This window comes from Cervus canadensis, chromosome 19 (assembly GCF_019320065.1).
Source record: "Cervus canadensis isolate Bull #8, Minnesota chromosome 19, ASM1932006v1, whole genome shotgun sequence".
Lineage (NCBI taxonomy): Eukaryota > Metazoa > Chordata > Mammalia > Artiodactyla > Cervidae > Cervus > Cervus canadensis.
Window position 1 is genome coordinate 721,372 of NC_057404.1, and position 23,301 is coordinate 744,672.

The 23,301-nt window shown below is 40.1% G+C and overlaps 1 protein-coding gene across 2 annotated transcripts in view; it reads right to left on the reverse strand.

The window, feature by feature from the left end:
• Positions 1 to 23,301, reverse strand: part of GABRB1 (gamma-aminobutyric acid type A receptor subunit beta1) — a 410,935-nt gene that overhangs the window by 13,663 nt on the left and 373,971 nt on the right. For both annotated transcript variants that reach the window (XM_043438789.1, XM_043438790.1), the window contains 3 exons: positions 12,437 to 12,574; positions 12,186 to 12,338; positions 8,889 to 9,133 (listed from right to left, as the gene is read on the reverse strand). In XM_043438789.1, coding sequence (XP_043294724.1) covers positions 8,889 to 9,133; positions 12,186 to 12,338; positions 12,437 to 12,574 — 536 coding nt within the window. The remainder of the gene's footprint in view (positions 1 to 8,888; positions 9,134 to 12,185; positions 12,339 to 12,436; positions 12,575 to 23,301) is intronic.

Consider the following 23,301-nt stretch of genomic DNA (forward strand, 5'->3'; position numbering starts at 1 on the left):
CATTCACTTGTTGCATGTGACTGAGGAGGGCCTGACTGCATCTTCTAGGCTCTGGGGACAGACCTGTGACCTAGACCTGGGTATTTAATTTTCTATCTTCCTGAGGGATTGATTTCTGCATGAGACTGTGACTCAAGTTGGTCCCAAAAGACTCAATCCTGGGACTTTTTTTTTTTTTTGGTTGGAACTATTTGGTGTAAGAAAGTACTTTTGCATTGAGGTTGAAGATCTTTGATACTATAAACTTTGGGGACACCATGAAAGAAGGATCTACTAAAATAAAACTAACATAAAGGAAAGAAATATTAAGATATGAAGAGATATGCTCTCTGATGACATTGTTTAAACATCTGGACTTAGCCACATGTAAAATTAAAACCTTTGCTGGACCTTCCAGTTGTGTGGGCCCCCAAAGTCCTCTGACCTCTTTTTTTTTTTAGCCAGTTAGATTTTCTTAAGCCAGTAAGATAGACTTCTCTCTCATTCACAGAAGAATCCTAGCTGTTTGAGTATAGAAGAAATTGGAGGCTAGATGCCAAAAAGAAGGTGTGTGTGAGAGAGAGATTTTGAGATTTCTGGAGAAAATTAGACTGTTAAACTGCTGAAGGCTCTGGTGATTAGGTATGTCAAGTCAAGACTAGAGAACAAAATGTGGACCACACCAGATTTGGGCAAGGGTCTGAGGGCTAAAGAAGTTTGTGAACTGTTAATACAAACTGTCAGAAATCAAAGGCCCTATCTGGATTTCTCTAGAATCCAAGCTGCTAAGTTGGAATAGTTAAATTTTCATTGAAGGCTGAGGGCAAGGCAGTGATGTGGGGCGGGGCCCTGGCTCAAAGGCTAATATATGCATATCAAGCTGGTCTAAGGAGAGCTGTTTACCTTTATGAAGCCTATTTTCACATGCAGTTTATATTCTGGAATTAGTCACAATACAGAGCTTATTTACATTTAGAAAGTGGTCTGAAAGTGTAGGTGATTAACTGTAGAGAATAGGAATGGGAGGAAAGAAGCCAGGTTACAGTAACAACATTTGGCTGTGAAGGGAAAAATTCTTTCTTGATTAGGGTTCCACCTGCCACTGGGCATGACTCTTTGGCAGATTCCACCAGTGTCCTCCATGACTTCTAATGATTCTGAATCAGTCTTTGATCAAAGACCACCCATGCAATCATTCCACCTTGGCTGGATCTATTTGCAAATGGGCATTGTGGCTAGTAATATAACCGTATTTGTTCCAAGTTAGTGTAAAAGTGGCTCCGAAGTAGTTTACTTACAACTTCTTTGTACTGAGAAATCTATCCTTCAAAATTCTAAATACCATCTCTTATTTCAAATGATGTCTGACGGGTTTATGAATCTGCAGTCTTTACTGCCTAACAGGTTGAAACTCTCCTAATGTCTTGATTGAGCATCGGTACTCATATGAAAAGATGCTTCAGTTCAGAGGTAGAGATATAAATCAAGATAAAGCATGTACTTCTGAAGCTTCAATACAGATACTCCTTGACAGTACTGCCCAGCCACGACTCTGACAGCAATGTGTGATAAATGATCACTGCCTATCAATGCTCTAGGGTACCAAGGCCATTATTGAGGATCCCTTAAATAAACATTGTCTGGGACTAGACTATATAGCTCATTTGAATGCAACTGTTTATAAGCATCTAAAAGGAAAGAGGGAGATCATCCAACCATTATATTAAAGGAAAAGTCTAATATTTTCTATTTTTTAAATTTAACCAGGGGATAACATTTTAAAATACCATACAGGTTGTATTATTAACATCACTGCTGGAGATGACGCGCTGAACAGATAACATGATACGCTTGCTTTGTTACTGACACGTTGTCTGCCTGTGCCCATTTTAGAAGAGGACAAGGATGTCAGGAACTGGAAAACCCAAGTAGCCACAGGGACGCCTATAATTCCCTTGAGATAGTGCTGGCCTGTTATTATTCCACTTAAATCTGCAGAAGTTTATAAAATCTTATCCATAACATTCATTTGAAGATTCTGTTTTTCTGATGTTATGTCATTGTGATTCGGAAAGAATAGCAGAGATTGATAGAAAGTACACTTGAAGAACTGTTAAAAATCAAACTGATAGAAACAGTAAGTCTGGAGGAGAAGCTAAAATGAACCACAGATAGTGTCTTTTTCTTGCTTACTATAAACACATAAGGATTTCATAAAACACTGTGATATAACATTCAGCACCCTGTGTGGTAACTAAGAACTCATCTTTACTGGAAAAGGCTTCTCTGGCAGTCATTCGTTCAAAAAGTGCTTATTTGGTATTTTCTCAATTCGAGCCACTGAGGAAAGAACAATAAGCATAGTAGACTGGACCCTGGTGTCTATCCAGGGGAAGCTTGGAGTCTAATAAAGAGACAGAGGTTATAAAAATAATTACATAAATTAATTATACACATACTCAATATTGTGGTAAGTCTTAAGGCGGAAAAGCACAGAATGTCATGAGAACAAATCACAAGGGCATCAACATAAACTAATTCCTACCTGGATACTTCCCATTTCTTTATTTGGTTCAGACAGTAAAGAATCTGTCTACAATACAGGAGAGCAGGGTTTGATCCTTGGGTTGGGAGGATCCCTTGGAGCAGGGCATGGCAACCTGCTTCAGTATTCTTGCCTTGAAAATTCCATGGACGGGAGCCTGGCGGGCTTCAGTCCATGGGGTCACAAAAAGAGTCTGAGAAATTAATACGTTTCATCTCTTCATGTATTATGTTAAACTTTTCCTATGGCCCTTATTTTAAACTTTTAATTTTGAAATTATGTAGATTTCTGGAAAGTTGCAAAGATAGCACTTTGCAAGAGAGATTGAGTGTATTCTTCACCCAGTTTCTCCCACTGAATACATCTTACTTAACTGTAGTACAATATCAGAACCAGGAAACTAATATTAATATAAGTATGTATCAGTTCAGTTCAGTCGCTCAGTCGTGTCCGACTCTTTGAGACCCCATGAATCGCAGCACGCCAGGCCTCCCTGCCCATCACCAACTCCCGGAGTTCACCCGAACTCATGTCCATCGAGCAGGTGATGCCATCCAGCCATCTCATCCTCTATCGTCCCCTTCTCCTCCTGCCCCTAATCCCTCCCAGCATCAGGGTCTTTTTCAATGAGTCACCCTGCTTATTTAACTTATATACAGAGTACATCATGAGAAACAATGGGCTGGAAGAAGCACAAGCTGAAATCAAGATTGCCAGGAGAAATATCAATCACCTCAGATATGCAGATGACACCACTCTTATGGCAGAAAGTGGAGAGGAACTAAAAAGCCTCTTGATGAAAGTGAAAGAGGAGAGTGAAAAAGTTGGCTTAAAGCTCAACATTCAGAAAACTAAGATCATGGCATCTGGTCCCATCACTTCATGGCAAATAGATGGGGAAACAGTGGAAACAGTGTCAGACTTTATTTTGGGCTCTCCAAAATCACTGCAGATGGTGATTGCAGCCATGAAAATTAAAAGATGCTTACTCCTTGGAAGGAAAGTTATGACCAACCTAGACAGCATATTAAAAAGCAGAGACATTACTTTGCCAACAAAGGTCCGTCTAGTCAAGGCTATGGTTTTTCCAGTGGTCATGTATGGATGTGAGCGTTGGACTGTGAAGAAAGGTAAGCACTGAAGAATTGATGCTTTTGAACTGTGGTGTTGGAGAAGACTCTTGAGAGTCCCTTGGACTGCAAGGAGATCCAACCAGTCCATCCTGAAGGAGATAAGTCCTGGGTGTTCATTGGAAGGACTGATGCTGAAGCTGAAACTCCAATACTTTGGCCACCTCATGCAAAGAGTTGACTCATTGGAAAAGTATGTATAGTTCTATGTAATTTTATTACACATTAGCTTCATGTAACCATGACTGCAATCAACATAAAAAGTCTTCTACCACGGCAAAGGTTTCCCTTCTGCTCCCACTTTATAATCAGTCATATCCATTGACCCCTCCCCACCACTTTCACTAAGTTCTGGAAACCACTAATCCGTTCTTCAACTCTGTAATGTTGTCATTTTAGAAGCATTATATAAACACAATCATACATACGTAATCTTTTAAGATTGGCTTTTTTCACTTGTCATAATGCCCTTGAGATCCAGCCAAGTTGTTGCCTGTATCAGTGATTCATTACTTTTTATCGGCTATCACTTCACAGTGCGAACGTAATAGTTTGACCATTCACCTGTATGCGTGCTAAGTTGTTTCAGTGCCCAACTCTTTGCGACCCTAAGAACTGTAGCCCACCAGGCACCTCTGTCCTTGGAATTCTCTAGGCAAGAACACTGGAGTGGGTCGCCATGCCCTCCTCCAGGGGGTCTTCCCGACCCAGGGATCGAACACATGTCTCGCGTCTCCTGCATTGGCAGGTGGGTTCTTTACCACTAGTGCCACCTGGAAAGCCCAACCATTTATGTATTATAGGATATTTTGGCTGTTTCCTATGAACTTCTAAATATATTAATTATAGTCATTATTATTAATTATAACCATCATTTTTAACCCAACATCTGGGATATTTGCAGGTCTGTTTTATTGACTAAGTTTCTTTCTCTTAACTACGGGCATTTATTTTTCCTATTTCTTCTCATGTCCAGAAATCTTTTATTATTAAACTAGACATGTTGGTGATATACCATAGAGACTGGATTTTGTTATCTTCCCTGACAAATCTTGAGTTTTGTTTTGAAATTAAGTTAAATCACTAACAGATCCCCAAGAATGTGTAGACTTGGTTTTATGTGTTGTTCGGGTGAGTCTATTTTAGTTTTTCCCTTAACTCAAGGGGAATTTCATATTCTTGTGACTTAGTCTTTACTTCTAAGGTGTGATCTTTTTAGGGGTTTTAATGGAAAGCTTAATGTATTTACCAACCTGCCCTAAATGGCTGGGTTCAGACTCCAACCTGACTTCCATATGGCAGATAACAGCTGAAATCTCTGTTCATCTCTCCCTCTCCCAGCCTTTCAGCTGCTTTTTTTTTTTTTCTCTCTCTCTGGCTTTTTTGGCATTTTACCTATATTTGTAACTCAAGGATCATCTAAGGATTCATGGGAAGTTTATACTTAGATTTTGGGTTTCTCTTGTGGCTTCACTTCTTCCTAAAATTTCTAGGAACTCTGGAAGCACCAAACTCCATGCTCTGATTTATCAGATCAACAAAACTGCAGTTTTTTGCTGATATTTCCCTGCCCTGCATCTTCCAGGATGGGGAGTGGCCCTCAGGGAGAAGCTGTATAAAGACTCATTTACGCAGTGAGATGCGCTTCACTGGCGTTTGATTCTCTCCTGGTTTCTGCTTGTTTTCAGTTACACTCTCATGTCTTCAAGCAGATTTTAAAAAAATTTTTCTCAGGATTTATGATTTTTAATCTATCAAAGCATCGATTTGATTTAAACAACTCTGCCATGTTTTAAGATGCTCTCTTTTTGAATTTTGGCATAAATGTGTTTACTTATGTTTCTATAAAGCATCTATGGCATTCCAAGTCTAGCTTTCCATGGATAAAAATACATCTTTATTTTCCTTACATGTTTCGTCTTCTGACAACTGACGGATTTTTCTGTAATTTCTCTTGGAAGTCAAATTTTAAAAGTCAATTTAAAAATCAAATAAACGTTTGTTGATTTGAGATCCAACGAAAATTTAACTTTGTTTAAGCCCGGTGTTGCTCAGAACAGCTGCTTATGAGATAAAGATCAGTTAGATGGGAACGTTGTACTTATTTATTAGCTAGTCAGCAAGTCCCCTTTAGAGCAATATATGTTATACCTCTAGATCTGATATGGCATATGAGCCTTTCTGCCTTTATTTGTCCGTTTGTTGTTGTTTAGTCGCTATGTTGTGTCTGACTCTTTTTGGACCATATGGACTGTAGCCTGCCAGGCTCCTTTGTCCACAGAATTTCTCAGCCAAGAATACTGTAATGGGCTGCCATGCCCATCTCCAGGGCATTTTCCCAACCCAGGGATGGAAGCCATGTCTCCTACTTGGCAGGAGGATTCTTTACCACTGAGCCACCTGGGAAGCCTTAGCACCTTAGAAAATTCTTTGATATCCTGGGATAGAATCAAGGCAGAGTGTGTTAAAGTTTGTTTTATAATCGCTTTCTTTTATCTGAATAATCTGACTTCAGGTTGCTTGACCTATCTAGTTACTCTCTCTAGAGAATGTTGCTTTTCTAGCCAATTGAAAGGCCTTGTTATCTTCTTTTTATTACTCCAATGCTTATGTACCTTTGAGTGTTCATCCAGTTCATATCTTCTGAACTTTCCTACCAAGGAATCTCTACCATTTTATCTATGTAGGGTTTTTACTCATGAAAATCAGTTCACACACATTTCAAGCTCTGCAGAGGACCAACCAGTATGTTAGAAGTAACTGAGATAGGGAGTGGGAGTAGAAAAGAGGTGGCTTTTAAAACCACTGCTAAGATACTTCTAAAGCTGGTCTGGCTACAATCAGATAGCAGGAAGCTTTTCCTTTCAGATATATTCAAGATAAATGCTTTCCTGTCTTATTTTATAATTCAATCATAGTTTTCTTTCCAGCCAGATCAGAAGATTCTTGAGGGCAAGGATCATGACAACCCCTTTTCCTGTAGAATTGAATATAGTGTTTTACACAGACGTAAAATTTTATTTGAGTGTGTTGCTTTGAATTTTGACCATGTGGCTGAATCTGTAGGTTTTCTTCATTTATAGCTTTCTAGTTACTTGACAGTGTTTGTCAAATGTTGATATCCTACTAAAGAGCAAGAAGATGCACCTTGAGGATTAGTAATTTGACTTCTGCCTGATTCTTCAGCCACAGCACATATTACTTAATTTCTCCCTCACTTACCATGCTCTTGCTACATTGGTCTTCTTTCAGTACTTTTACACGTCATGCAAATCCTTGCCTAGAGTGGACATGGCATGGTTGCCACTTTCATCACCCAGCTGTCAGATCCAATGGTAATTCCTCAGAGAGCTTTTCTCGATCACCTGATCAACATTTGCTATTCCCTTGCACGTGAGCCCTGACATTCTCTTGCCCATTACTCTGTTTCACTTTCTTCATGAAAGTGAAACTTGCTCAGTCATGTCTGACTCTTGCTGACCCAATGGACTATACAGTCCATGGGATTCTCTAGGCCAGAATACTGGAGTGGATAGACTTTCCCTTCTCCGGGGGATCTTCCCAACCCAGGGATCAAACCCAGGTCTCCCGCACTGCAGGCGGATCTTTACCAGCTGAGCCACCAGGGAAGCCCCCTTTCTTTGTAGCACTTCCTTTTGCTTGAAACTGTTCTCTCAACAGTTGGCTGTTCGCGTCCTGCCTGTCTTCCCGTGTTAGCGTCTAAACTCCAGGAGGGCAAGGAGACCCCTCTCATTAAGAGCAGTATCCTCAATGCTCAGGACCATGAATGAATATTGAGTCGCCACCTGTGTGCCATCTTCAAAACAATTTGTCATGGATCCAGTGTTTCAATGCACATAATTTTCAAATGGTTTTAGTGATAAATGGCATGAAAGTAGGGACTACAGGGATTTTTCAAAAGAATAAACAAAGCATTATTTTCAATTTAATTACACAGTGACAGCACAGGTCATAGGACCTACCAGTGAAAAGCAAAGGACAGATATTGACAGTGTCTTGAATATAATAATTGTTGCTGTTCAGTTGCTCAGTAGTATCAGACTATTTGCAGCCCCATGGACTGCAGCATGCCAGGCTTCCCTGTCATTCACTATCTCCTGGAGTTTGCTCAAACTCTTGTCTGTTGAGTTGGTGATGCTATCCAACCATTTCATCCTCTCTCCCTGCCTTCTCCTGCCCTCAATCTTTCTCAGCCTTAAGACCTTTGCCAATGAGTCAGCCCTTCGCATCAGGTGGCCAAAGTATTGGAGCTTTAATACTTACTGAGTATTTACTGCGTACTAGATTAGACTTAAAAAATACTAGAATATAAACTATCAAATACTAGACTTTGAAAAAAAATACCAAAACTCATTTAGTCCTTACGGTAACTGAGAGATAGGTATATTATAGTCATCATTTTCTGGTTGATAACATCGAGAACAGGTTAGATAAGGAATAACACAGGTTGATTTGCCTGGAGTTCTAAAGCCAGTAAGTGGCAGAGCTGGGAATTAACCCCAAGCAGTTTGATTCCATTCTGTGGATGTAACCGCTGTGCTGCAGTGCCTCATTGCCACTTAGGAGTAAGAGTTGGTTCTTACTTCTTTAGTTTTCATTTATTTATAAAGAAGATCTGGAACTATCTTGCATATAGTCTCACAACTATATAGTTTAGAATAAGGAATCATGGACTTGCAGTTGAGTTGCAGGCCCATGTATGTTATTTATCTATGTAAAATTCCACCTAATATCTCCGATTCTCAGTTTCCAGTTGTGCAACATGAAGGGCAGTTTGAGCCTTATTGAACATAAAGTAATACTTTATGATACTTTATTCTGTTGTGGGAGCTCTGAGTACCATACTGCTGCTAACTTGCAGAATAAGATTGTTAGGAATATTTAATAGATTGTGCTGTCTTTAGTCACTCAGTCATGTCTGACTTTTTGCAACTCTGGGGACTATAGCCTGCCAGGCTCCTCTGTCCATGGGAATTCTCCAGGCAAGAATACTGGAGTGGGCTGCCATTCCCTCTTCCAGGGGATCTTCCCAACCCAGGGATGGAGCCCAGGTCTCCCACATTGCAGGCAGATTCTTTACCAGGGAAGCCCATGAATACTGGAGTGGGTAGCCTGTCCGTCATCCCTACCCAGGAATCGAACCAGGGTTTCCTGCGTGGAAGGTGTGTTCTTTACCAGCCGAGCTGCCCGGGAAGCCCTATTTAATAGATTACCTGGACTTTATTCATCTCCAGTTTGTTCTTCTCATTAGCGCTCTGGTCTTGTTTGCCAGCTCCTTTCTTCTGAGGGCCTTTCCCAAAAAAGATGTAATTCACAAAGGCATATTCCAGCAGAGCCAGGAACACGAACACGAAGCAGCCCATCAGGTAGACGTCGATGGCCTTGACGTACGGGATCTTCGGCAGGGTCTCCCTGAGGTGCGTGCTAATGGTGGTCATGGTCAGCACGGTGGTGATGCCTGTGAAACAGAAAACGCAGCTGAGCTGAGTGCACTTGCTGAGTTTCCTGTTGAAGACAGATGACAGATACCATCCTCTTGTTAGTATCCCAGACTGATGGTAGTGATGCAATAAACCTCGAGGCGAAAAGGGCAGACCATTTAAAAGACAAAGCTGCAGGCTCCTTACATAGTTCATGAATGAATCGTAAAATGGGAAGCTCTGTGAGTATTGGCTTGAAAACTGTGTTTTAAAAAATAATGCACAAAGGAGAAAGAAAGGTGGATGGAAATATTAAAATCTCATTGATTCACCCAGTTTACTGTCCTATGTCCCTCATTCTGCTACATGCCACCTTCTTTCCTTCCTTCTCTCAGCATCTGTCACGTCCATCCTAACTCTGTTCTTGTAATACTAATCCCCACGGCAGCCACTACCGAACTGCAAGTCAGTGACCAGTTTAAGGAGACCTATTTCATTGCATGAACTAATATGTCCAGGTCATAAGGTCAATACTGCTTTTTAAAAGTATAACACAACATTCATCGTGAGTTGACATGGAAAGAAGAAACTAATAAAGTTCATGATTTGCATCAAGTATTTGATATATGGATTTTAAAATATAATAAAATCTTACTGACTTTCCTCCCTCAAATATTACCTCTATTTCCTTGATTCCAGAGACTAGAGTGAGTTAGCTCCCAGGAGTCAGGAAAAGGCTTCCTAAAAATTCAACTTCTTAAAGAAATTTAAGACTGTAGTCTTTTAGAAGGAAGATTTTTGCTTTGTCTACTTTGTTAAATGTATCATTCTTAACAGTATAATTTTTGTGTGTCTGTATAACATTTTGTGTTGATGATGGCGATGAAATGATGATTGGGGAAAATAAGAAGTGATGTTCCTACTGAGTCCTAAAATGTGCTGTATACTAATTTTACACACCTGTATAGGACTGCCCTGGTGGCTCAGACTGTGAAGAATCTGCAGTGTGGGAGACCCAAGTTTGAACTCTGGGATGGGAAGATCCCCTACAGAAGGGAGTGGCTACCTACTTCAGTAGTCTTGCCTTGACAGAGGAGCCTGGTGGGCTATAGTCCATGGGGTCACAATGAGCTGGACATGACTGAGTGACTAATATACACACATAGTGATTTTACAGTTGTGAACACATCTCTGGATTCTATGCAGTCATAACAGCCTGCTGAGTGGGACAGGACAGGTATATTGTTCCCATTTTATATCTAAGTAAACAGACTCTGAGATTAGCTATTTTACTGTAGATCACTGAGCTAGGGGCAAAAAAGCAAGGAGGTATGAAGCAAAGGCATTTAGAATAAAAGGAAAACCTAAAACTGGATGGAGTTCCTTACAAATAAAGACAAAAAACATAAAATGGATACTAAAGACAAAGGAAAACTGGCAAAGGGAATAGAAGTTCGAAAATGATAAGAGAGTAAAATAGTTTCAACATCATTTGCTAGTGAGATTATTCTATTTGGATTCCCTGATTTGACCACCCAGCTTTAGGAGAACAGAGGGAGTCAGAACTACTGTATAAAAAGTTTAAATCGTTGACATCAGTGATGGATTTAAATGTCCGGACTGATATGAAATGCCCTCAGAGTGGTACTGTTTACTTTTTTGAATAACATTTTAAATTTCCCGTAATATAATCCTATCTAACCTCTGGTACAGAAACAAACAACTCATTTAAAATACATCAATTCCACTTCTGCTCCTACTCCTTGGCTTGAATTTTTTTAAGTAAGGGGGGTTGGTAAATAAATTTTTTTTCTACTTGAGTAGGTTTTAAACTACCTTAGGTTTTACATTTCAAAAGACAGTTTTATTTTATTCATTATCTTTATATGCTGACATCTCTAATCAAAATATCATTAGCTTTGAGGATAAATGTGTAAAAAAGACAATTCATGACCTTGATGGTTCATATTCCCTGCTGCGGACATTGTCCAATATTTTTCTTTAACCACGGCATATATACGCATTCATGTTCATACTCACATAATATGTGCACATACATACGTATGATATGATAAACTATTGGTCTAGTTTTCTTAGTCTTGGAATGTTCAAAAGTTGATAAGGGGCTGCCTAGCACTTGACTTTGTGAGCCTTAGATACTCAACCAATAGAAATGAGCTGTAGACATGATGACTAGTCTAGGGGTGAAAGGTTATGCTGACTCTTTAATCCAGTTCTGTAGTCTCAACAGACCTAGGTATGTTAGGCCTATACCTAGCTAGGTATGCTAGCTTAGTCACAAATGGTGCTCTTTTGCATGCACAGATGCATGCGTGTGTGTGTGCATGAATAATCCCAGAAGATGATAAATGAAATGGCTCTGGGTCAAATAATAAGGCCAACCCACACAAACCCAGATTCATCAGACAGATCTTACATATTCTAACTTTCCAAGGAATCCTTTAAAATTAAATACAGCCTTTCAGTTTGCAGCAATTATTCAGTCATGGCAAGATTAATTCTGAATTTTGTTCTTCAGGAAAGAAACCATTTTTATTCTGTCCTTATCACAGATCATTAATACAGCTGATGAATATCTGTACCTTTCTCAAGTGCAAGAAGCTCCATTTAAGGGAGATTCAGATAGATAAAATTTAACTACATTTAATATTCAAAAGATAGTATTGACATAGCTTGTGAATGGTTACAAGATTTAGCTTTCTTCAGGTCCATTTGAAAATAATATAATAATGTTCTCCACCAAAGAAAGCAGGAACCAAGGAAGAAATCACAAAGTTAGTAAAAATTAGTGTAATGAGAATTTTAAAATATGCTCTAAGAAGCACTTATATAGGGTTGAATGCACTGCAATATTATTTTTTTTAATTTTGGTAAAGTGATAAAAGGACGTTATGTTGTAAAACATGCACTCTGTTAAGTGCTTACATGTAGATGTTTTATCACCGAGCACCCTTAGGGCAATCTCACCCTTTGGCTCTCTATGTGAGAAGCTCTTGCCCGCAGTGCTTCTCACTGGTTGTTATTTGAAGCGAAATCCCACCAGCCCTCTGGGGCGCTGGAATGCATTACCTAGTGCAACTCTGGCTGCAGATGCATCATAATTGATCCAAAACGACACCCAGGACAGAATTGTAATCAGTGTGGAAGGCATGTAGGTTTGCAAAATGAAGTAACCAATGTTTCTTTTGAGACGAAAACTTAGTGACAGTCGTGGGTATGCCCCTGAATGGAAAAAAATAAAAGAAAACATCAGATGGTCATTTGGTGGGCTCCACCTTCTTTCTCAGCACCCCTAGTCCATTTGGGGGGAAACTTCTCACCTGTTGTGAACTCCACCTTCTTCGACACCATCTTGTAGTCGACAATTGAAAACTGAGGGAGCTCAATTTTGTTGACGCCTGTTACTGCGCCCTCTCCTCCATTCCAGTAAAACTCAATGTCATCGGTGGTGTAGCCATCTGAAACGAAGAAACAGCAGAGTTGGATAAGGGTTCAGTTGGCCTAGAAATTCACTTTGAAGACAGTCGGGGATCTGAGAAAAAAATACCAGCGATTGATGACAAGATGATGTTTTAAATCAGGATGACAAAAGAGGTTTGTTGAGTGCTGTTGCTGACAGGCTGGCTGTGGTTGCACTGGGCGGATGGGCACAGCTGGCCTGGTGAACACAAGCTCTGTGAGCTTCAGTGGCATCTGCTACCACTGCTGCGTGTTTATTGTGTCTGCCAGTGGGGACTCTTTGATTAGATTGGAGGACGCCTGGATTCTGGGTGTCTTGGCATAGAAGACTGTTAAGAGTCCCTTGGGCTGCAGGGAGATCAAACCAGTCAGTCCTACAGGAAATCAACCCAAATATTTATTGGAAGGATTGATCCTGAAGCTGAAGGTCCAATACTTTGGCCACCTGATGCAAAGATCCAACACAATGGAAAAGACTCATGCTGGGAAAGATTGAAGGCAAAAGGCGGAGAGAGCAGAGGATGAGATGGTGAGATAGCATCGCCGACTCCACGCACGTGGATTTGAGCACCTCCAGGAGACAGTGAAGGACAGAAGAGCCTGGTGCGCCGCAGTCCCTGGGGCCGCAAAGAGCTGAACACGACTTAGTGACTGAACAGCATTTAATCACAACAAGTATAATAACAGAGCACATGTTTGTTAAGAGAGCTATAGAAAGAATCAATGGATGAAGTATAATGAAAGAACAAATTGGTACAGATCTGTTAAATGATCAATACATTCAAGATAGCAGTCTCTTTTTTTAAAAAAAATAAACTTAGGCAAGCTTCTATTTATATCTTTTGATTATAGCTAATGTATATGTGAAAATTTTAGGAACTATATGATTTTTTGATGATATTTTTATATCTTAATACTTATGAGAGTGAGCTTTAAGTAATTTAAGGAGAATATGAAGAGGATTATAGATTGTGACAGAAGGGTCTATCCTGAAATCTATTCTCCCTTTTATTTTTGCTCCCACTTGCCAGTAGTCTATTTAAGTTTATAGAATAGACATATATTATTAATATATAGTCTATATATTAATAATATATAGACACATATATTATCATATATTAGAATAGCTTGCATAAAAACAATGAATTGATATATCTAAAAGTCTAAAATTCACTTAAGACATAGAGAGGCTATATTTGTATCTTTCTATCTTCTAGAGACAAAGAGGGTCTTTCTAAGTTTCTTTTCTTTTTTATTCAATCCTTTTGTTTCAGCCTGTATTCTTATCTTCAAGCTCTGCACTGATATCCGCCTATCCCAAAGACCTGCTGTTCTCCCCTCTTCAGAGGAGAAGCCTCTGGTCTTCATGGAGTGGAGGTGTGGGGCTAGGGGTCTGGAGATTTAATTGCTTAGACTCTCTGATTTCCTGTTAATAGTCCTACCTTCATGCCTCCTGCCGCAGCTATTTAATTAGGCAATTCCTGAGCTTTTTTTGGTGGAGAGGGGTCTGTGTATAAATCTGTTTACCTGCTAAGTTAATTTTTTTATTTATATTCACCTCAAATAAAAAAGCGTCAAATTCTTCTTCATTTAAAAAGGAGAGAACCGGGGACTAGAAGCTTTGGTACTTAGATGGGGGTTAGAACAGTGCGATTAAGGAAGAAAGCTGGGGTGGGGATTTGGCGGGGCCTATTTAACGGAGGCTGCTAGCACTTATGTGACTAGAGCAACTGCTGCTTCCACAGCCCCTGATAAGATGTGTGTGTGTGCTAAGTCACTTTGCAACCCTGTGGGCCACAGCCCGCCAGGCTCCTCTGTCCATGGGACTCTCCAGGCAAGAACACTGGAGTGGGTTGCCATGCCCTCCTCCAGGGGATCTTCTGAACCCAGGGATCGAACCCACATCTCTTACATCTCCTGCATTGGCAGGCAAGTTCTTTACCACTAGCACCACCTGGGAAGCCCTTAATAAGATGTAACATGAACGTGTTAGTTGCTAAGTTGTGTCCGACTCTTTGCGACACCGTGGACTGCAGCCTGCCAGGCTCCTCTGTCCGTGGGATTCTCCCAGCAAGAATACTGGAGAGGATTGCCATTCCCTTCTCTAAGGGATCTTCCTGACCCAGGGATCAAACCCAGGTCTCCAGCATTGCAGTCAGATTCTTCACCATTTGAGCCATTCCCTTAATAAGATGTAGGAGAATTTTAAAAGTGGGGGGAGAGAGAGAGATGAGTACCTCCTGTGCATCAGTAGGGGAATGACAGCTTCCCTGGAGCCCACCATGCTTTCCACCTAGAACACTGTTTCCATTTAGGGTGCTCTGGCTATTGGGTCCAAACCCCAAGGGATATGCAAGAAAAACACAATATTTGTAAGGAAACCCAGTCATCCTAGGGAAGCAAAACAAGCAGAACATTCAAAATAGACATCATCTCATGAGAAGAACTGTGGGAGAAAGCAGACAAGAGTATGAACTTCTCATTTCCCGCCCTTATTCAAAATTTGGGAACACATAAGGATATATGATTAGCATGGGAAAAGTTCCTTACTTCCTCGTTCTGAAGCCCATAGGTTTTAATAAAAAAAGTGTGTTAGATGAATTGATGAGAAGATGCCACTGATGAGGCCAGATTAGCGGCTTGGATGACAGTTTGAACAAATTACAGAGAAGTGGAAAATATAAGGGCTAATATATGAATAGTGGGCATGAGTGAAAGAAGAAGAGGAGCTGTAACACACAAAAACAAAATACAAATTTCCCTGAATTTAACAACTAAACTATTTTGTCTATTGAGGGGCTCATTATATTGGGCAACCCTGATATCATTCCTGAACTCCAAGGTAAAATAATAATTTTACAATCTTCCAGACACAGAATGGAGGGTGTTTTCACAGGAAAAGCTATTGGACTCAGACATACAGCTTTAGAAATGAAGAGATTATAAAGGAAGGGATTATAGGGAAGGGATTAGAAAGGAAGGGATTATAGAACAACAATTCACAACAGCTGGAGTGAAAGCAAAAGGGCAGCAACTGAGACGCAAGAGTCTGGTTCTCGGCTGAAATACCACTTCCTTCCAGAGAAGACACATGAAGATCCGAGAACATTACCCAGGGACCTATTTGAGGAAACTACTCTACAGAGGACTCCAGTCAAACAAAGGAATCAGGATATCATCAGGGAAAGCACTTTGGAAACAGGGGGGTTGGGAAGAATTTTAAGACAACTTTGCTCAAATCTATGGAAATACATTTGAAAATTTGAATAAAACAGATAATTTTCTTATAAGAAAAGCATTAGCTAAAGCTTGAATCAGGAGAGACAGAAGATCAAAATACATGTATATGTGTGGCTGAGTCCCTTTGCTGTCCATGGAAACTATCACAGCCATACTCCAACATAAAATAAAAAAAATTAATTAAACAAACAAAAAATTTGATGTTACCCCTTACAAACAAGCACCAGATTCCAACATTTAAGAACTGATAATTCTATTTCTACTTAATTCCAAAGTATAAGCTATGAATAAAAACTTCCAAATTATTTTCATAAACAGAACATATTAGTGAAACAAGATCCAGGAGGACATTAAATGACATTGCATAACATAATTAAATAAACAACGTTTATTTCAGGAGTGCAAATGATTCAATATTAGAAAAATCTAGTAATGTACTTCATTATATTAACAGATCTAAGGAGAAAAAAAGCATATGATTATATACACAGGTGCTAAAAAGGCATCACTGCAGATGGTGACTGCAGCCATGAAATTAAAAGACGCTTACTCCTTGGAAGGAAAGTTATGACCAACCTAGACAGCATGTTAAAAAGCAGAGACATTACTTTGCCAACAAAGGTCTGCCTGGCCAAGGCTATGGTTTTTCCAGTAGTCATGTATGGATGTGAGTGTTGGACTGTGAAGAAAGCTGAGTGCCAAAGAATTGATGCTTTTGAACTGTGGTGTTAGAGAAGACTCTTGAGAGTCCCTTGGATTGCAAGGAGATCCAACCAGTCCATCCTAAAGGAGATCAGTCCTGGGTGTTCATTGGAAGGACTGATGTTGAAGCTGAAACTCCAATACTTTGGCCACCTCACGCGAAGAGTTGACTCATTGGAAAAGACCCTGATGCTGGGAGGGATTGAAGGCAGGGAGGAGAAGGGGACGACAGAGGATGAGATGGCTGGATGGCATCATCAACTCGATGGACATGGGTTTGAGCAAACTCCAGGAGTTGGTGATGGACAGGGAGGCCTGGCGTGCTGCGATTCATGGGGTCGCAAAGAGTCGGACATGACTAAGTGACTGAACTGAATTGAACTGAACTGAAAAAGGCATTTGACAAAATTTAATAGCCAGTCTGTTTTTTTAACAAAACAAACAACACCACCCAATAAATGTGACTATATGGATATTTCCATAATGTGGTAAGATATAACTTTCTGAGTCTCAAAACCAGAATCATGCTTATTGTGGAAATAGTGGACTATTCCCATGAAAGTTAAGAACAAAATAAGAGTGTCCACTGTCATTGCTATTATTTTTAACATTGTTCTGGAAACACTAACCATTAAGTAAGTGAATGAAAATTTTGAACTATAAAGTTGGAAAACTGCTGGTTAAAGTATTAAGATTAATTATACAATTGCATATCCAGTAAGCCCTAAAGAATTAACTGAATGACTATTACAAAAATAGAATTAGTATGATAATGGAGTACAAAATTACTACACAGAAATGAGTGGTTTTCATATATAAAAACAAAAATTTACAATGACTGTTTTTAAAATAGAGAAGAAATATCTAGTAATAAACTTAGAAACACAGGCAAGACTTATATGAAGCAATATTTGAAACACTTTTAAAAAGCACAAAAGAAGCCTTGAACAAATAAAAAGGCATACCATATTTCAAATAGGAAGACTCAACATCATAAGTTCGTTTATAATTTAATATGATTGCCTAGTAATACCAATGGGCTCTTTTTTGGGGGGGGGGAACTAGACAAAAGTGATTCTAAAATTAAAATAAACAGATTAGACAATCTAAGACAACTGTGAAAATTAAGACTCTTGACTTTGTGCTACTAACCTTAGCTTGACAGCCAGGCACTAACCTATGTGTGTGTGTTACTCACTGGATGAGTAGGTATTTATTGACTATGTGCTGGGAATGGAAAATCGCCATGGTTACAGTAGTGAATAAAACTGACATGGCCCCTGCCCTCTTGGAGATTGCATATTTCATGTAAAATGTTACATATTTCAGCACAAAATTCCTTTCTAAATCTTTCTGTGTGGATTGGCTTCCTTTCGTACATGTTCTAATATTTAGGAAAGCTAAAAACTACAGTTCCCAAGGTAAAGATTTAGGTACCCTTATTAAACGAATTTAAGTGATGTCAAGGTGATATTCGAGCGTTCATTTTGGTGCAGCTCATACATTGTAGAGGGGGCTCTGGAACCAGGAATCCTGGTTTTAACTTTCTGAGGTCCTGGAGTCAACATGATGGCAGGAGCTAGCTGATCACCAACTTCCTGGTGCGGTGAAGCGCTCAGTCCCCATGGTGGGGCCAGTCTGCGCTGCGGTGCTGGGAGTCATTTCCAGTTGCCCGGGCTAGACGAGCCTACTACTTCCACTTTTTAATTTTGTAAGCAGCACCTCCTTATTAAATCTCTTTCTGCTTGTTGCCAAATGGGCTTCTATAACAATTCTGCAACAAAAATCTAGATCGATCTGTTGTCTTTCTCTGCTAGGGAAGAATTATTTCCTCCAGATTTGGGATTACCAGAGCTTTTCATTAAAACCTCTGCTGTGGCCTCTGCTGGTCATTCATTTGCTCTTTCTGTGTCTCACATCCTGCTTTCTGAACTCTGTTCCGTACCTCTGGGGCCGGACTCTCTGTCTCTCTTGCTTCCTTTAGATGCCCGTAGGAAGAACGGGCTGAAGATTAGAAGGTAGAAGGGGGAGGCAAGGCCCTGGATTCTGTCTCTGACAAGGTGGCAGGGTTGCTGTTGCTGACAATCACTGCTGGACGGTGGGGGTGATTCCAGACTCTCACAGCACCTCTTTTGGCACCTCCACAAACAACCAGGACAGCATTTCTAATAGGATCCAACAGATTCAGGCTCATGGGCGCTTGCTTCTGGCTTTGGCTCCCTTAACACCCCTTTCTTCTTTCTCTCTTTTGCTTTTCCAGCTCTTCCAGTCTTTGTAATCAATTCTCTCTATTAAGTTCCCCTTTTTAAAAATTAATTAATTTATTTTGAGGCTAATTACTTTACAATATTGTAGTGGTTTTTGCCATAGATCGACCTGAATCAGCCATGGGTGTACATGTGTCCCCCATCCTGCACTCCCCTCCCACCTCCCGCCCCATCCCATCCCTCAGGGTCATCCCAGTGCACTGGCTTTGAGTGCCCTGTTTCATGCATCGAACTTGGACTGATGGTCTATCTCACATATGGAAAATACATGTTCAATGCTATTCTCAAATCATCCCACCCGCACATTCTCCCACAGAGTCCAAACGTCTGTCCTTAGATCTGTGTCTCTTTTGCTGTCTAGCATATAGGGTCATCATCACCATCTTTCTAAATACCATATATACGTGTTAATATACTGTATTGGTGTTTTTCTTTCTGACTTACTTCACTCTGTATAACAGGCTCTAGTTTCATCCACCTCATTTCCTTTTTGAAAAACCTTGAGTGGTTTCTGCTTTCACACTTTCTGTCAACACAGTACATCTTATTGTGAAAATATTTTACCTGTTTACATAGTTTTGTGTTTATCTCTGCCTTTTGTCTCCTCCATCTCTCATTATATTATATACTTTTTGAAAGCAAAGACCTTCTTTTAATCATTAAAACAATTCTCGATGCCTAGAACATATTTTGCCCATAGTTATGCATCTAACATATGTATTTCTGAATAAATGAATTTATGAATGTTGTTTGCTGCTTAGGGGTCTGAATTTATTGTCTCAAACTGGTAACCTGATATATAATTTATTTAGTAGCATTCTTGAGCCAGATACCCTCTTGATTACAATGATTCTGCCTACAGGAGCCTTACTGGTGGGTCTGGGCCCCAAGGAAATGGAAAAAGGTGCTTATTAATTTTAGGCTTACTGAGTAACTAGGTGATAAATTACAACCTCAGGCTGATCTTCAAGTTGTGGGATTCTATGGGAGAAATATGTAAGCAATATCTAGAGTTGAAGGACCAGAGATGGTTCAGTTTGGGGTTGAGAGGGGAGAGGATAGTAGTGAGCTTAAAACTTCTCATTGCCCCCCTTCTGCAGGGCAGCAGAGCCCTTCAGGGCCACGCCCAATAGCAGGGCAGGAGCACGGCTGTCAATCGCTGTGAATTTTAATAGGATTTAATGATTTATACAGTCAGTGGTCTGGGTCTGTATTCCCAAGCTCACTTGACTTTGTTAACTAAAACCTCGTTGGCTTAGTGTTCAAGCGGCTGAGATAATTACAGATGATTTGGGGGAAAAAATAATGCTCACTCCATTTTAGGTAGAAGTGTGAGTTCTCATGGGAACAATAATGGCAGCTGGATCCAAAGGAAAGAAGAGAGGCCTAGAAATAAGCTATTATTCAAAGATTACACAAGAACATTTTGCCACAGAGAGCGAACATCAATTTACTCACACCCAAACAACCTATTTACCAAAGGTTCCCTTTATGAACCAGTGACTTCACACAGTGTCTCAAAGCCGGAACACTTGGATACCAAGGATATTGTTTCCTAGCAACAATAACTACACAGAAGCTCTCACAATTTCCTCTCAGCCCCTGGGGACTTCTTAGTGGTGCAGAAAGTACAGATAAAATTAAGTTGATGTCAGTGGATAAAGATGCATGGAGCCAGTACAAATGTACAAAGAACTGGATGCTAGTATTTCCTTCACTTCTTGAAACACTCTATTTTGGATGCATTTTCTAACTTGGAAATAAAAATTACTCCCTGCTGTGCTTAACAGAGCTGGGAGGATGGTCTAAAATTGAACTGAACTGTGCTTTAGAGAATAGAGAGATTTCAGCTTCTAATCCACAAGTGGACACAAGTAAATGTGTTTCCCTCTGTGGCCACAGCCTTATCTCAAGGGCTTGATTGGTTTAAGCCAATTGGTAAAACTCCATCCTCTTTGCTATGGTGATTGGCTCAGGGTTAAGCAATAAGTCATGTCTAAAACAATTAGGTTATAGCAGTCTCCTGGCCACCTCTTTTGCTTGGAAATAGGCATGTGACCCAAGTTGGTCCTGTCCTAGAGAAAGCTAGGAATTGTGTTTAAAGGTTGTGTTTAAAAGTTCTCCCTTTCTCTTTTAGCTGTAGGTAAACAAGAAATGCTCAATGGAGAGTGTCCAGTCTAGCTATAAAAGCCGGTTTCTTCCCTTCTTGCTTATGCCAGTAATTATTAGCACCTAATTGAAGGCACTCATGATCAAGATTTTAGTTGACCTATTGAAACAGATTTAGTAGTCTGCCCCTCTCTGCTACCTTCCACATGAGGGCCAAAATATTAGAAAGTTATCAATATCTCTGGTCTAGGAGCTGTGTAGATCCTTCCTATTACAAAGTTATTAGATATTTGTAATGGTGCATCTCTGAAGCAGATAAGAAGCCTGTCTCTGTTCTTAGTCGCTCAGTCATGTCCAACTCTTTGCAACCCCATGGACCATAAACTGCCAGGCTCCTCTGTCCATGGGCAAAAATACTTAAGTGGGTTGGCATGCCCTCCTCCAAGGGATCTTCCCAACCCAGGAATTGAACCCAGGTCTCTCATATTGCAGGCGGATTCTTTACCATCTAAACTACTAGAAAGCTAGTTGGATCTAATCCTTTAAGTGGCTCCAAGTCTACTGTAACACTTACTCTAAAGGCTACTTGGGATTCCTTTCTCACTTATCTCTGTATCCTAAGAAGCAGTAAAGCAACCACAGAAGCCAGATTTTTAAAGCATTCTCACAAGTATTAAGAAATTGTAGGTACAAATCTAGGCAATGAGTCACTTTATAACCAACTCCCACCTGATGACTCACCATTTGAGTGATCATCCTGTCCCTAGGGATGGCCCTATCGTTATTTTCTTAGTCAACTCAACAGTTAATTGTATTTCTAGGTAATCATTAGAAAATATGTCTGTATAATAAGTAAAAATTCATCTTTTCTAAGAGCATTCACCATCTGATCTTTATCTGCCCCTTGTGCCAATAGAAAGCAAGCCAAGTGCATTTCTTATATGACAGTATCTCTTGTGTTCGAGCACACATCTCGTCATCCCTTTCACTGTTTCCTTCTGTAGGTCTGGTCCTCCCCAGGACGTTCTCAGCCTATGAAACCTCCTCTCAGTGGTCCCCAGGTTGCTGGTACACTCCATGAGCCACGGGACCCCACACTGAGAGGTGGCCACGTCTACCTGGGGTCTCACCCCTCCTCCTGTGTTATCTGGCAACTTTTCCTGTTGTACTGACTCACCCCCAAGATTAAACCTGCCCTGGTCATTGAGCCACCCCTGAGTGATTTAGAAATTCGGCAGCATCAGATCTGGAATTATGTCACATCCTTAAGTTTGAAATCTTCAAGTCCAGGGTTGTTTGTTGGTTTCCTAAGCATTCCTTGAGAGGTCCTCCACTATTTCCAGCCAGATCTAAGATGCACAAGAAGCAGAGTCAGGATTCTCAGTCTTCTTCTCATGCTGGTCAAACCTGGCCAGTTCCTATGTTTGCCCAATGTGTACATTTCCAGAATGACTTTCCAAAAGACCTGCTCATTCATATCTGATTGTTTAATACTGTATAATCCATTAATGTTGTCTATACTTGGTCATCCCCTTTTAAAGACTTTTAGATCCCAAGTATCTTTGCTTTTGGAGACAGCTTCCCACTTCATTTTCAATATATAAAAATGTATTCACATTCCTGTTAAACTTAATTTATGTGTCACTAATAAAAGTACTAATTTAAAAAGTCACTAATAAAAAAATAAAACCACTAGAACATTCAGGAATGACCTAAATCAAATCTGTAACGATTATACAGGGGAAGCGAGAAATAGATTTAAGGGACTAGATTTGATAGACAGAGTGCCTTATGAACTATGGATGGAGGTTCGTGACATTGTACAGGAGATTTGGATCAAAACCACCCCAAGAAAAAGGAATACAAAAAAAGCAAATGGTTGTCTGAGGAGGCCTTACAAATAGCTGTGAAAAGAAGAGGAGTGAAAAGCAAAGGAGGAAAGGAAAGATACTCCCATTTGAATGCAGAGTTCCAAAGAATAGCAAGGAAAGATAAGAAAGCTTTCCTCAGCGATCAGTGCAAAGAAATAGAGGGAAACAACAGAATGGGAAAGACTAGAGATCTCTTCAAGAAAATTAGAGACACCAAGGGAACATTTCATGCAAAGATGGGTTCGATAAAGGACAGAAATGGTATGGACTTAACAGAAGCAGAAGATATTAAGAAGAGGTAGCAAGAATACAAGAAGAATTATACAAAAAAGATCTTCATGAACCAGATAATCATGATGGTGTGATCACTCACCTAGAGCCAGACATCCTAGATGCGAAGACAAGTGGGCCTTAGGAAGCATCACTATGAACAAAGCTAGTGGAGGTGATGGAATTCCAGTTGAGCGATTTCAAATCCTAAAAGATGATGCTGTGAAAGTGCTGCACTCAATAACTTAGCAAATTTGGAAAATTTAG